General features: G+C 41.0%; 2 protein-coding genes, 1 long non-coding RNA gene and 1 pseudogene across 3 annotated transcripts in view; 1 reads left to right on the top strand and 3 right to left on the bottom strand.

Moving 5' to 3' along the window:
* Positions 1–1946, bottom strand: part of LOC103517774 (methanethiol oxidase) — a gene marked incomplete at its 5' end in the record, with an annotated part of 4797 nt that extends 2851 nt beyond the window's left edge. Inside the window, 2 exons of the mRNA XM_026829752.1 lie at positions 1851–1854; positions 1932–1946. Coding sequence (XP_026685553.1) covers positions 1851–1854; positions 1932–1946 — 19 coding nt within the window. The remainder of the gene's footprint in view (positions 1–1850; positions 1855–1931) is intronic.
* A 2270-nt stretch (positions 1947–4216) lies between these two features.
* Positions 4217–14844, top strand: LOC103517773 (probable ATP-dependent RNA helicase DDX5; the record flags this gene model as incomplete). Its single annotated transcript, XM_008482819.1, has 11 exons — positions 4217–4241; positions 5058–5121; positions 5858–5969; positions 6525–6713; positions 7416–7595; positions 8322–8437; positions 10327–10368; positions 10690–10800; positions 13809–13870; positions 14158–14217; positions 14599–14844. Coding segments are annotated over exons 1-11 (1207 nt in total), but the record flags the coding sequence as incomplete, so codon positions are not given.
* On the bottom strand, positions 11098–11215 carry LOC113470950 (annotated as a pseudogene).
* LOC113470948 lies at positions 11975–12511 on the bottom strand. Its single transcript, XR_003393825.1, has 2 exons — positions 12431–12511; positions 11975–12179 (listed from the first exon to the last, which is right to left on the bottom strand). It is a non-coding gene; the product is annotated as an uncharacterized LOC113470948 (long non-coding RNA).
* Positions 14845–14910: the final 66 nt, after the last annotated feature.

The raw sequence follows: 14910 nt of genomic DNA, 5'->3' as shown, positions 1-14910 counted from the left end.
TTTCCCATGAAGATGCCTATAAGATAGGCGAAACTCGAGTCGGAGTAGAAAAACACAAATACCTAGTATCCAGTAATAATAGAAACGGTAAGAATAATGTTAATACATAGGATGTCTAATATAAACCTAACAAATAATCGCTTCCTATGTTTTCTCATTGCGTTCAGAAGTGAAATTACCGCATTTTCCGCATCTTACCTTTAACTTCTCCTTTCTCGGGATCAACAAGAAGGAAGTCACACTTGCCATCGCCCTTCGTGTTACCCATACAGGATATCATAGCTTCACCAGACGGTAGACAGTGACTGGTATGTAATGCTGTGACGTCATACTTGTGTACTTCCGACGGTTCTATCACCTATAAACAAAGAATTGTTCATTTACTTCGAAACCCCTTTCGCATTACTTGAAGGTGCTTTAATTCTTTTAAGCTGTGTCTATTTTGTGTGGATCCATTCCTATCCGGGAACGGCAATGTTGGGTCAGAAAATTCACGTCCAGCCGGAATTCGAACCTAGCTTCTCCAGATTGAGAGTCAGTCCTCTTATGGGCGATCTTATCACTGAGAGTTAACACAGTGTCAAGGGGTTTCTTTGACGTCACCCATTTGATTTACACAGGTCAGTATTTCTCAAACTCTGGATTCAGTGTAAACATGTCTGTGGTAAGATGGGGCATTAACCACTCGGCCACAGTGGTTGACAACTGACCTATGTATGTTCTTAGTTCTTACCTTGGTACCATAGCAAGAAAGAGAAAAATGTGGTGAGGAGAGAGAGAGAGAGAGAGAGAGAGAGAGAGAGAGAGAGAGAGAGAGAGAGAGCGAGAGAGAGAGAGAGCCACGTATAATACCAGCCACTGGGGGTCTGTCAGACGGTCTGATCGAAGAAAGTAGTTCGGTTCGAAATTGGTCTTCAAAAACGGCTATTGGAGTGAGTTTATAAGATCGTTTTTCTTGTTCGCCTTCTCATATTAACCTCACCCAGCCTGAGTGGGGTCGGGAAAAGCTAGCAGTACGCGATTGTCCAGATGGTCACCCAACACCCATCCAGTTACCAACCACGCTGTAAAACTGTGGCCAGTGGCCACGCATAGTCGACAAGGTGAATCTATGTTGTCGCGGCACTGTGGACGGTTTCCTCTAGAACTCTGGACGGTCTGTGGTCCCATTCTCCATTTCTGCTACTCTTTTTTTTTAAAGTGGTTTGACAGAGGGAACTGTAACTGCTATGGTCTTATCGTCCCGAAATCGAAGAGAGAAGGAAGACAGGATAGGCCGTTCCGAGAACGAACATTATCCCATCAGGATAAAATCCGCCCCGGGTAGGAATCGAACCCGCGGCCTAGCGCTTACAAGGCAGACGCACTACCAACTAAGCCAACTAGGCTGGCGTCATTCTCCATTTCTGCTACTCTTTTCTACGCCACTTTATGTGACTGAAACCAGTTCGAACTTCGAATCCACCGTACAGGAAGCATTTGTTTATGCGTCAATAATAATTATATCAATTGGTATTGGAATAATGTAAGTGTTAATGTTAAATACAACTTGATAAGTGAAGGGGGAAACACCTCATAAATATCGTAATAGGCGGGAATCGAGTATCGTAATTTGAGTCAACACAGATTTGTATCCATGGGGATTAGAGATGTAACAATACAGATTATAGGATTTGTAGAGTTTTCGGATATTTGAGATCTATTCGGTTCGGTGGGCGGATAATCTGTAGGTATTTCTCTATTTTGGCCCCTAATCTAATCTTGTTTCCTGTTATTAACGATGCTATGTTTCATGTGAGAAGCAGCCGTCTAAAGCCCGTTTCTAAATTGGTCTTCTTTCTAACTCTAACCTGGCTTTCGATAGATCGTTGCTTGCGTGCGCCATTTCTGAGCAAATTTGAGGGCTATAAAGAAGTGAAATTTGCTCAGACATCGCTTACGGGAACACACACAAAAGATTCGTGGAAAGACCAAGTTGGGAGAATAGTTGGAGTGTATGTAGGTATTGTAGGTAGGTATAGGTATATAGGGCTTGACTGCTAAGGTCATCCTACTACGTGTGTAGGTACTGTCTACATACCTACTACTTCAACTTTTGGTTTTCATCTTTTTACCGTGTTTCGCCGCTCCACTGATGTTGATGAAGTTGTTTTCAAAGTAGGTAAGTACTTCTCTAATGATTATGAATTCTACAGAGCTCTTGTCTTAGTCGTCTAATGATAATGTTAATGAAATAATAATGATACAATTTACAAGACGTTGATAAGAATGAATGTTTTGATGAGAGGAATGTCGGAATCTTCGAGAGGCCTTACTAGTTGGAATGAAACAAAGTGTCAGTGTCAGACTAGTTAGCTTGGAAGCGCGTCTGCCTTGTAAGTTCCAGGTCGCTTGTTCGGTTCCCGCCCAGGGCGAACTTTAAACAGATAAGGTTCGTTCTCGGAACGGCTGGCTTTCTATTATCCTGTCCTCCTCCGTTCGATTTCAGAACGATAAGACTTCCGTTGTTACTGTCCTCTCTATGTAATGCCCCCCCCTCCCTCTCCTGTCGGAACGTGAGTGGCGGTAGAGGAGGAGAACTATCGATAGTCGGCGCCATCGATAGTTATCGATACCTAGTTTTCGATAGTTTTTTATTACATATTTTCCTTGTTTCTAAAGGTCTAATCCCCCAAAAAGACCTAACCTAACCTAATATAAAGAAAATTATTAACTGTACACGTATTAATTTAGGTCACAGGGTTTTATTTCAACATTTTTTTTTACATTTTTCACTTCTAAAACGACCAAATCAAACGAAAAATGTGCAGAAAAAACTATCGGTAGTCAATCCTCAACTATCGATAGCGTTCGATAGTCAAAACTATCGATAGTTCTCCTCCTCTATTTGGCGGAAATAGCTTCAGACCCCGGAGAGACCTAAGTCTCGAGATTTTTCCCCCCACTCACGTTCAGACAAACGGCTCAGACTGTCTGAGCGTGAGTGGCGAGGATAATCTCTTCAGAAAAGAATATTTTGATAGTAGGTAGGTATACAATAGGCAACTAGTATGACTGGAGCGTGACCTGTTTTGGGAATCAGATTTTATGATTCAGTTGAAAAACAAAATCAATCTATTATATTGAACATCCCGATGTAGCCAAGAGGTAGGACCTTTTTCTGGGAATGGTACCGGTTTGTACTCCTTTCCCCAAATTATTTTTTTTCACGTTTCTATACTTAAAAAGGTAGGACCTTTTTTTTGGGAAGGGTACCGGTTTGCGCTCTTTTCCCCTGATTACTTTTTTTCATGCTTTTATACACTTAAAAATTTCACACATGGTCTTGTAGCTTAGAGTGTAAATAAATACATACTTAAAAATTAAGCATATCAATGTACTCATTGCATCTGATGTAGCATCCAGAGGTCTAGGTAAGTACGTTTTTTTCCTTTTCGAAAATAGGAGTACAGGATAAGAGGAAGCGTGCCGTTCCATGAAGGAACCTTACCTGTTCAGGATAAATTTCGCTACTTTTTTTTGGGAAGGGTACCGGTTTGCGCTCTTTTCCCCTGATTACTTTTTTTCATGCTTTTATACACTTAAAAATTTCACACATGGCCTTGTAGCTTAGAGTGTAAATAAATACTTAAAAATTAAGGATTTAAGGAACAAATATTGCCAAGAGAATATCGAAAAAAATGAGATTCATCATTTTTCAACAGGCAATGTACGAAAAATCGGGAATGCAATTTGGAATTAAATTTCCTTGGCAACAATTTTCTTACATCACTTCTTTTTGTAGGCCGACATTTTTGAATTTTGGATAGGAAATTGGCCTTTTGTTTCCCACATTTGTGTTTTTTGAGGGGGATCTCACTATTTTTTCCTATAAATTTTTACTTTATAACCTATTTTTTCTATAAATTTTAAATTTATTTTTCTTTCAGAACGAAGGAAGAGATCGACAGCTTCTAGTGCGTCTGCCTTGTAAGCGCTAGGCCGCGGGTTCGATTCCCGCCCGGGGCGGATTTTATCCTGATGGGATAATGTTCGTTCTCGCTTTCTCCGGCTGGCTTTCTCCTATCCTGTCTTCCTTCTCTCTTCGATTTCGGGACGATAAGATTATAGCAGTTACAGTTCCCTCCGTCAAACCTCTTTTTTTTTTTTAAAAAAAAAAATCTATTTAATAATCCAGACATACAGTCTCGCTGTTACAATGAAAAATGGACCAAAAATGTTTGACCAGTTTGACAGCTCGAGTAAGAATGCCTATTGTTGTCTATTCATCTGATAAGGACATCACCTAATAGGACATCTGACAGACACGTAGGGTTCACTTTGTTACCAAGACCATTTGTTCTCCCCATCCGTGGCACAAGCTCTGCTTATACGGGTGGGTATACAATGGTAAAACTGTATAAGAAAAATGTATGTTCTGAGTTTTTTGTCGATCAAATATAAATGGAAACTTGTTAAAAGAGGTTTGATAGAGGGAACTGTAAAGGTGTGTCCTCCTGTCCACACATAGTCGACCGGGCGTCGATGCGTCGATCGATGTCGACTGACACGTCCACACTGCCTCGACAACATAGATTTTCCCCGTCGATCGACAGCCAGTTGATTATGTTTGGATCTGGAATTCTGGACACACCTTAACAACAAAGGTCTCATCGTCCCAAAGTCGAAGACAGAATAGGAGAAAGCCAGTCCTTCCGAGAACAAACCTTATCTGGGACCGGAATTGAACTCGCGGCCTAGTGCTTACAAGGGATGCTACCTAGGCTGTCAATGATTTTTTCAAGAGGTTTGACAATTTACCTAGCTTAAGTGTGACCAGGAAAAGTCAGGAGCACACTAACCACGCGCACGCGTAACGTTGCTTCATTTCAGCGATCCATTGGAAACTGATGCATTCAACTTCCTATAGCCCCTGGCTCTTGACTGTTGTGTCAAGATTACTCAAGATTATTAAAGTGTGAATTTTGTAGGTATTTATGTGTGTCTTTTCCTTCCTCAGAAACTCGGGCTATGGTAAGCCGACCTCCATTCAAGCTGTTTCCTCTTTTTGTTTTCAGACTTCAGATCAGGTTACATCAATGTACTCATTGCATCTGATGTAGCATCCAGAGGTCTAGGTAAGTAAGTTTTTTTCCTTTTCGAAAATAGGAGTACAGGATAAGAGGAAGCGTGCCGTTCCATGAAGGAACCTTACCTGTTCAGGATAAATTTCGCTACCTACGTACGGGAATCGTAATCACAACTTAGCGCTAACAAGACAGACGCCCTTCCCATCTAGCTAACTCTTCTTCTTCCTGATGTTTTTTCTTTACCATTTTCCGTATTCTATTCAGTCCAACTTTCTCTTATTCAATTTTATGTCATTCTTTATTTTTTACTATTTTCCGTTTTCCAATCAGTTCAATTTTCTCTTGTTCTTTTGTATAATTTCATTTCGTTTTTCTCAATTTCCAAGTTCTATCAAATAAATTTTGAATTTCGCTACCTACGTACGGGAATCGTAATCACAACTTAGCGCTAACAAGACAGACGCCCTTCCCATCTAGCTAACTCTTCTTCTTCTGTCTGATGTTTTTTTCTTTACCATTTTCCGTATTCTATTCAGTCCAACTTCCTCTTATTCAATTTTATGTCATTCTTTATTTTTTACTATTTTCCGTTTTCCAATCAGTTCAATTTTCTCTTGTTCTTTCGTTTTTCTCAATTTCCAAGTTCTATCAAATAAATTTTTGATCCATTGGAAACTGATGCATTCAACTTCCTATAGCCCCTGGCTCTTGACTGTTGTGTCAAGATTACTCAAGATTATTAAAGTGTGACCTTTGTAGGTATTTATGTGTGTCTTTTCCTTCCTCAGAAACTCGGGCTATGGTAAGCCGACCTCCATTCAAGCCCAGAGTTGGCCCATATGTTTAAGCGGTAGAGATTTGATTGGAATAGCTCAGACCGGCTCGGGCAAAACCCTGTCGGTAAGTAATGGATTTGAATGTTCAACTTCAACACCCTGACTGCCAAAGTATAGTTCATCCCTTAACATGAGAGACAAACTCTTTAATTCTTGGACATTTTTCGAAAAATGCAAAATTTTACTGCCCTCTTTCAGTTAACAATTGAAAATACACAAGTGGCCCGTGGCAGCCAGTGTGGTCGCTCTAATACGTCCAAAGAGGAATCTTCTTGGTGGAATAATAATGTCGTAGACGTAAAGGTTCGTCTCTTGTTTAAGGTCGGCCCGGACCTGGCGACCGATGCTGGGTGGCTGAGGAAGACTTGGAGAATAAAACTAAACACAATTGGTTACTTTAACTAAACTAACTGATGTCGGACTTTATTTCCCAACCCGATGTTGCCCCAACCGACTTCCGACCCAGAATGTCTTTTGGTTGCTCTGGTACACACGCTTGTTTGTTTATTTAGCGATCTTACGAAGCGAAGGCTGGAAATAAGCATGGCTAGGTATGTGGTCTTTCTGTATATCCGCCAAAATACAGCTTAAATCATTTTTTTTATAAAAATTCTTGCAGTACATTCTCCCTGCACTCTACCACATCCTGAAGATGCCCAAACTAGAGGAAGGTGATGGTCCCATCGCTCTGGTGTTAGCACCTACCCGGGAGTTAGCCCAACAAATACAAGCCGTGATATCTATCTTCAGTAGAACGATGCGCATTCGCCATGCCTGTCTGTATGGAGGCACCTCCAAGATGTATCAGGTAATATTAATGCGCATTCTAATTAGCGCAACAAATACAAGCCTTGGTATCTATCTTCAGTAAAACGATGCGCATTCGCCATGCCTGTCTGTATGGAGGCACCTCCAAGATGTATCAGGTAATACTACTGCCCATTCTAATTAGCGCAACAGATACAAGCCGTGATATCTATCTTCAGTAAAACGATGCGCATTCGCCATGCTTGTCTGTATGGAGGCACCTCCAAGATATATCAGGTAATACTACTGCGCATTCGCTTCACACTAGACTTGCACGCCGTAGGTCCCGGGTTCGATTCCCGGCGGGGTCGAAGTTTTTTTGGTTCTGTGCTTGGAGCTCATGCTGCACTCAGCCTCTTGAGGACAATCGAGTAGCGACCAGTGGTGGCATTACCAGTCTAAAGATGATTGAAATATGGGACTTTGTTATCGCAAAGGCACTTAATAATGTTGTGATATCCCCAAAAGTTGTGAAAAGGTTCAGCTTTAACACAAATAAACTCACGATTTGATTTTTTTATATATAAACTCCCATTTACGTGCTTGGTAAACACGAGAACACCTGAAAGTAACCCGTTGAAATATTTTTTGCAATCGAAATATGAGTGCAAATTTTTTGTCGATGGTGGGACTCTAACGTTACCACTGGGCTAATGTGGTTTTTTTGTTCGTTCATCAGTTTTATTTCTTTTTTTCTTTACAGACGCGTGATTTATGTCGTGGTGCGGAGATAGTGGTAGCTACGCCCGGTAGACTTATAGATTTCCTAGAGTCAGGTACTACCAATGTTAATCGTATTACCTACCTAGTACTGGATGAAGCAGATAGAATGCTGGACATGGGCTTCGAGCCCCAGATACGGAAGATTATTCAAATGACTCGGGTAAGTTGGGTGGTAGAGAGTGTCCCCTAGGCAATTTTTTCGTCCTTTTGTAATTTGTCTACATTTGCTGTTACTGTAGACCTCACTCAGACTCTTTTGCCTAAGCTGAGACTTAAACAAACCTCGGTCTAGCTGGGTAACGTTAAACAGGGAGTAGACCAGCTTAGTCTGAATTGGTTGTATGGATCACTTTTGTGCCCTTTATGATTATGTTCTTTAAATGTTCCAATGAACGCCAGCCATTTGTGTAAAATTGTAAATGTCCACGGAGGTTCTTCCGACGCACGTAACCTTTGCTCTTCCAATTCTGGAACACAGAGACAGAATGGGTTAATATTGAAACCATACGAAAAAGGTGCTCAATTAAACTGTAGGTATACCTAATGGAACAACTAGTTTTAAGCTTACAGTCTAACTAAAGCAGGACTTATACGAAATGAGTTAATTAATGTCTGTCCAGCTAGTTTGGAAAATGGCACGCCTCCCTTGTAAGAGATAGGTCACGGGTTCGATTCCCGCCCGGAGCGGACTTTACCCCCAACTGATGAGGTTCGTTCTTGGAACGGCTGGCTTCCTCCTATCCTGTCTTCCTTATCTCTTCATTTTTGGGACGATAAGACCATAGCAGTTACATTTCCCTCAATCAAACTAAAAGTGGCTACAATTCAAGATGGCCGACACGAGGAGAATTTCTTGACGGCTAAACAAGACGTTGGTTTCTTCCAGGAGGATTTCTTAGGGTCGTTACTGAGAGAGGGGGGATCCTCAGCTGGAGGAGGGGGAGGTTCTTCCGACGCACGTAACCTTTGCTCTTCCAATTCTGGAACACAGACACAGAATGGGTTAATATTGAAACCATACGAAAAAGGTGCTCCATTAAACTGTAGGTATACCTAATGGAACAACTAGTTTTAAGTTTACAGTCTAAATAAAGCAGGACTTATACGAAATGAGTTAATTAATGTTGTTGTTGTAGTAGCGGCTTTAGCTTTCGCCGAATGACGATAGCAGAATAAAGAAAAGATGTCTAATTAATGTCTGTCCAGCTAGTTTTCTTACATATGTACATACATATCCATTAATGAGTTTGGCTACAATTCAAGATGGCCGACACGAGGAGAATTTCTTGACGGCTAAACAAGACGTTGGTTTCTTCCAGGAGGATTTCTTAGGGTCATTATTGAGAGAGGGGGGGTCTTCATTTGGGGGAGGGGGAGGTTCTTCCGACGCACGTAACCTTTGCTCTTCCAATTCTGGAACACAGAGACAGAATGGGTTAATATTGAAACCATACGAAAAAGGCGCTCCATTAAACTGTAGGTAGGTACCTAATGGAACAACTAGTTTTAAGTTTACAGTCCAACTAAAGCAGGACTTATACGAAATGAGTTAATAAAATTAATGTCTGTCCAGCTAGTTTGGAAAATGGCACGCCTCCCTTGTAAGAGCTAGGTCACGGGTTCGATTCCCGCCCGGAGCGGACTTTACCCCCAACTGATGAGGTTTGTTCTTGGAACGGCTGGCTTCCTCCTATCCTGTCTTCCTTATCTCTTCATTTTTGGGACGATAAGACCACCGTTACACTTCCCTCAATCAAACTAAAAGAAAAAAAAAAAACTTAAATTGGTGATGATTTGTTTTAAATTAGGTTCGATTCCCGCCCGGAGCGGACTTTACCCCCAACTGATGAGGTTTGTTCTTGGAACGGCTGGCTTCCTCCTATCCTGTCTTCCTTGTCTCTTCATTTTTGAGACGATAAGACCACCGTTACACTTCCCCCAATCAAACTAAAAGAAAAAAAATCTTAAATCCGTGATGATTTGTTTCTCTCTTCGATTTCGGGACGATAAGACCATAGCAGTTACAGTTCCCTCTGTCAAACCTCTTTAAAAAAAAAAAATGTTTTAAATTAAACATTGGACTCCTTACAAGTTCATTATCTGACCAGGGCCGCATTCTTGAAAGCAATTTAGCACTTAGGATTTTGCAATATTTTGATGACAAAACAACTGTTAAGTAAAGTAGTAGCTCCAATGCTTTAAAAGAGTTTGGGACCTGCGAAAGTTAACATTTTGCAATATTTTGATGACAAAACAACTGTTAAGTAAAGTAGTAGCTCCAATGCTTTAAAAGAGTTTGGGACCTGCGAAAGTATCACTTACCATTTAATTGTCTCTCTGTAATATACGTTGAATTGAATGAGTCTGAACTACCATAGTGATATTGTTGTAGATAAGGTAACACGGTCATATTGTGCAGTTCGTCGCTTTTCATTGGTGGAACGGGCACGGGGTCCTCTGTGATTGGCGGATATTGAATCACCCATCTGTGAACAGAGGGATATGATTGGTTTACGTAGGATCACAAGAACAACAGGCTTTTCTTACATATGTATGATATGTACATACATATCCATAATCGTTCCATCTTGAGGGACGGGTCGATGCCAGAGCCTCTCCACCAAATTCTGCCCATTAGGGTTTTCTTCTTTTCTTTTAGGAACGGGCACGGGGTCCTCTGTGATTGGCGGATATTGAATCACCCATCTGTGAACAGAGGGATATGATTGGTTTACGTAGGATCACAGGAACAACAGGGTTTTCTCACATATGTACATACATATCCATAATCGTTCCATCTTGAGGGACGGGTCGATGCCAAAGCCTCTCCACCAAATTCTGCCTATTAGGGTTTTCTTCTTTTCTTTTAATTGTACTTTTTTTTAAATAAGTTTGTTTGTAGAGATCTGCCATGAATATGAGAAACCAGCCAAGTAAGTTTTGTAGAAGCCAACTCTTGGCGTTCATTTTTTAACACGAAATATTTTTTGAGGGAGATATCACTACTTTTTGTCCCATTCAACTCAATGTTGGATCTGCCAACCTAGCTGCTAACCCCAATATCAAACAGTTTGTAGAAGTGTCATGAGTATGAAAAACGAGCCATGTGAGTAGAAGGGGTTTATTTTTTTAGTTTCACATCAGCATTTTTTATGGAGGCCAACTTTTGGCGTAAAATTTCATCACGAAGTGTTTTTTTGGAGGGATATCACTATTTTTTGTTGTACATAAATATTTGGTCGTATGTATTTCAGACTGCAGAATCTACTGAAGGAAATATTCGTGGATGGTCCCAGAAGAACAATCATATTTGCCAGTACTAAGAGAACTGTGGATGACCTTGTCATTATGGTTAATAAATATGGGTAAGTGAGAATCACTATTATTTTCAATGATATAACGTCATTGTATAACGGCTAAGGAATTTAGTGACGTGGGATATACTCTCCATTTGGTGACAAGGTACCCGCCTTCTCACATTAACCTCACCCAGCCAGAGTGGGACCGGGCAAAGCCAGCAGCACGCGATTGCCCAAATGGTCACCCATCCGAATACTAAACACGATCAACGTTTCTTAACTTCAGTGATCCTTTGAGCCATTTGGTGACAAGGTACCCGCCTTCTCACATTAACCTCACCCAGCCAGAGTGGGACCGGGCAAAGCCAGCAGCACGCGATTGCCCAGATGGTCACCCATCCGAATACTAAACACGCTCAACGTTGCTTAACTTCAGTGATCCTTTGGGAATCGGTGCAATCAACGTGCTATCGCCGCTGGCGGATGTCAGTTACCCTTTAAAATGTTGACAATATTTTCTAAAAGTGCCAATTTTCTGTCGCTGGTGGGACTAGGAGAAAACCAGCCGTTTTGAGAATGAACCTTATCTGTTTAGTATAAAGTTCGGCCCGGGCGGCATTCGAACCCATGACCTAGCCGGCCTAGCGCTTACAAGGCAGACGCGCTACCAACCAAGCTAACTAGACTGGCGCAAAGGCACTTGGTAATGGTGTGGTGTGATATCCCCAAAAGCTGGGGGAAAAGCTCGGCTTTACACAAATAAATTAATGATTTGATTTTGAACTTCTTTCCAGACGCGTGATTTATGTCGTGGTGCAGAGATAGTGGTAGCTACGCCTGGTAGACTTATAGATTTCCTAGAGTCAGGTACTACCAATGTTAATCGTATTACCTACCTAGTACTGGATGAAGCTGATAGAATGCTGGACATGGGCTTCGAGCCCCAGATACGGAAGATTATTCAAATGACTCGGGTAAGTTGGTAGAGAGTGTCCCCTAGGATAGTGGTAGCTACGTGCTCTCGATTCGAGTCCACTCCTGAATGATCCCAAGTATAAGCCGAATATTGGTGGCAACACGCCTGTACAGAGAAATATCATCTAACACTCCTGAATGATCCCAAGTATAAGCCGAATATTGGTGGCAACACGCCTGTACAGAGAAATATCATCTAAAATTCTAAATAGATAACCCACGATCCCAAGTCTTCTTCTTTGCCTTTTCCCGTTTCGAAACGGCGTTTTTCGTGAGCCTTTTAATTAGGCTTAGGGTGATTGTTTTATACAGTGACGATAAAAGCCCAGCATCAGAAAGACGTACAAAATTTAATGGTAAATCGGGAAAACTGCTCCATAGTTATTGAGGAACAGGAACTAACACAGTGTTACGAAATGCACATTATCTGTTTGTAGACACACTTTCAGATTTAGAACGCCAATAGGTACCTGCCCAATAAGTCTTCTTCTTTGCCTTTTCCCGTTTCGAAACGGCGTTTTTTCGTGAGCCTTTTAATTAGGCTTAGGGTGATTGTTTTATACAGTAACGATAAAAGCCCAGCAACAGAAAGACGTACAAAATTTAATGGTGAATCGGGAAAACTGCTCCATAGTTATTGAGGAACAGGAACTAACACAGTGTACGAAATGCACATTATCTGTTGTAGACACACTTTCAGATTTAGAACGCCAATAGGTACCTGGCCAGGGACGTACGAAGAAACTGTCCTATGTACATAAAAATGTGAATAAAATGTCGACCTTTATTACATTTTCTCAATCCAGATTTTTGATAGAATTAGTGCCCAAGTAATTAAAAGGGATGAGTACATAGCGCCATGGGAGTTATCTGTTCCGGAGATTATCTACTTAACGTCAGAGAAAAAGGAAAACCTATCTTCTGTGGCTGTTAAGAACGCGTTCTTCCAATTTAAAGGAGAAAATCCAATACACCGTGTGAAAATAATAAATATATATTTACAATTCTGTTTATTTCTTTTGGTATTGAGCTGGGTTTATAACTCCTTAGCTTACATACTATGACTATACTCATTATGTACAATATAATATTTAAAACAATAAACACGCGCCGTTTTAATTTTGTAGCAATGAAACAACTGCTACATTAGACTCCTGTGGTCTGTGTCGTAGCATGCCCATCCCGTAGTACCTGTGTCCCTCTTCATATCGGAGAGAAGAGACACAATACTTCATTTCCTAGAGTCAGGTACTACCAATGTTAATCGTATTACCTACCTAGTACTGGATGAAGCTGATAGAATGTTGGACATGGGCTTCGAGCCCCAGATACGGAAGATTATTCAAATGACTCGGGTAAGTTGGGTGGTAGAGAGTGTCCCCTAGGCTATTTTTTCGTCCTTTTGTAATTTGTGTACATTTAGTTGCTCTCACATATTTGTAACACAAGATCTAGACCCGAATATATTTTCCGCGATTCCGTCTTCATTTGTACCGATTCAAAAAGTTCCTAACAATAAACACGCGCCGTTTTAATTTTGTAGCAATGAAACAACTGCTACATTAGACTCCTGTGGTCTGTGTCGTAGCATGCCCATCCTGTAGTATGTCCATCTTCATATCGGAGAGAAGAGACACAATACTTGATGCGCCGTTTTAATTTTGTAGCAATGAAACAACTGCTACATTAGACTCCTGTGGTCTGTGTCGTAGCATGCCCATCCCGTAGTACCTATGTCCTCTTCATATCGGAGAGAAGAGACACAATACTTCCCATTTACAAACAAGCCCGTTCCCATATGTCGTTCGGAAAAAATCGTGCCGTGTGTAGTGGGAACACTCATTTAAATTACCTTGCCTACTGGACATTAAAAAAAGTAGGGAATCGAACCCGCGACCTCCGCCGTGTAAGGCTCGTGTGATACCCATTCGGCCACGGAGGTTGTTTCCGAGTGAAAAAAAAAAAATCACTTTAAAACAAAATGGCTACAATCTGGTGGGAGCTGAACTCGGGATTTTCTGTATGGTAGGTCCGTTACCAGTTCAACACTTGTGTTTTTCTTGGATATGTTTTATATTTCTGGTTTATCTTGGTTGCAGGTATCGAGCGATGGGTATTCATGGAGATAAATCACAATGGAACAGAGACCAAACATTACGGGGTGAGTAGCTCTTTGTTCCTTTCTTTTTTACTTTCCCTATTTCTGTGAGAGGTAGTTAAGGGCCAACGATTTTCTTCAATTGACTCTTTTGTTTCCTCTTTATCTTGGTTGCAGGTATCGAGCGATGGGTATTCATGGAGATAAATCACAATGGAACAGAGACCAAACATTACGGGGTGAGTAGCTATTTGTTCCTTTCTTTTTTACTTTCCATATTTATGTGAGAGGTAGTTAAGGGCCAACGATTTTCTTCAATTGACTCTTTTGTTTCCTATTTTTGTTTTCAGACTTCAGATCAGGTTATATCAATGTACTCATTGCATCTGATGTAGCATCCAGAGGTCTAGGTAAGTACGTTTTTTTCCTTTTCGAAAATAGGAGTACAGGATAGGAGAAAGCGTGCCGTTCCATGAACGAACCTTACCTGTTCAGGATAAACTTCGCTATGTACGGGAATCGTAATCACAATTTAGCGCTAACAAGACAGACGCCCTTCCCATCTAGCTAACTCTTCTTCTTCTTTCTGATGTTTTTTTCTTTACCATTTTCCGTATTCTATTCAGTCCAACTTTCTCTTATTCAATTTTATGTCATTCTTTATTTTTTTACTATTTTCCGTTTTTCAATCAGTTCAATTTTCTCTTGTTCTTTTGTACAATTTCATTTCGTTTTTCTCAATTTCTAAGTTCTATCAAATAAATTTTGTTTCTCATATTCTCTCTTCTCAGATGTGGAAGACATCAAGTACGTGGTCAACTACGATTTCCCGGACAACACGGAGAACTACGTCCATCGCATAGGTCGCACGGCGCGATCCACCAAGACCGGTATCTCCTACACTCTATTCACTCCACTGAACGGGAACAAGGCTCAGGATCTGATCGATATACTGAATGAGGCACACCAGTTTGTACCCGACAGATTGCTCCTGTTGGCCGCCAAGAATAAACCCATCACCACACGACAGTGGAAACGTGAGTATTGGCGGCGGAAGAGTAGTGAAATATTGGCGGAATGGTAGTAAACATTGGCAGAATAGT

This window comes from Diaphorina citri, unplaced genomic scaffold, assembly GCF_000475195.1.
Source record: "Diaphorina citri unplaced genomic scaffold, Diaci psyllid genome assembly version 1.1 scaffold1956, whole genome shotgun sequence".
Classification (NCBI taxonomy): Eukaryota; Metazoa; Arthropoda; class Insecta; order Hemiptera; family Psyllidae; genus Diaphorina; species Diaphorina citri.
The sequence above is the reverse complement of the archived record's forward strand: the minus strand, read 5'-3'. Positions and strand labels throughout refer to the sequence as shown.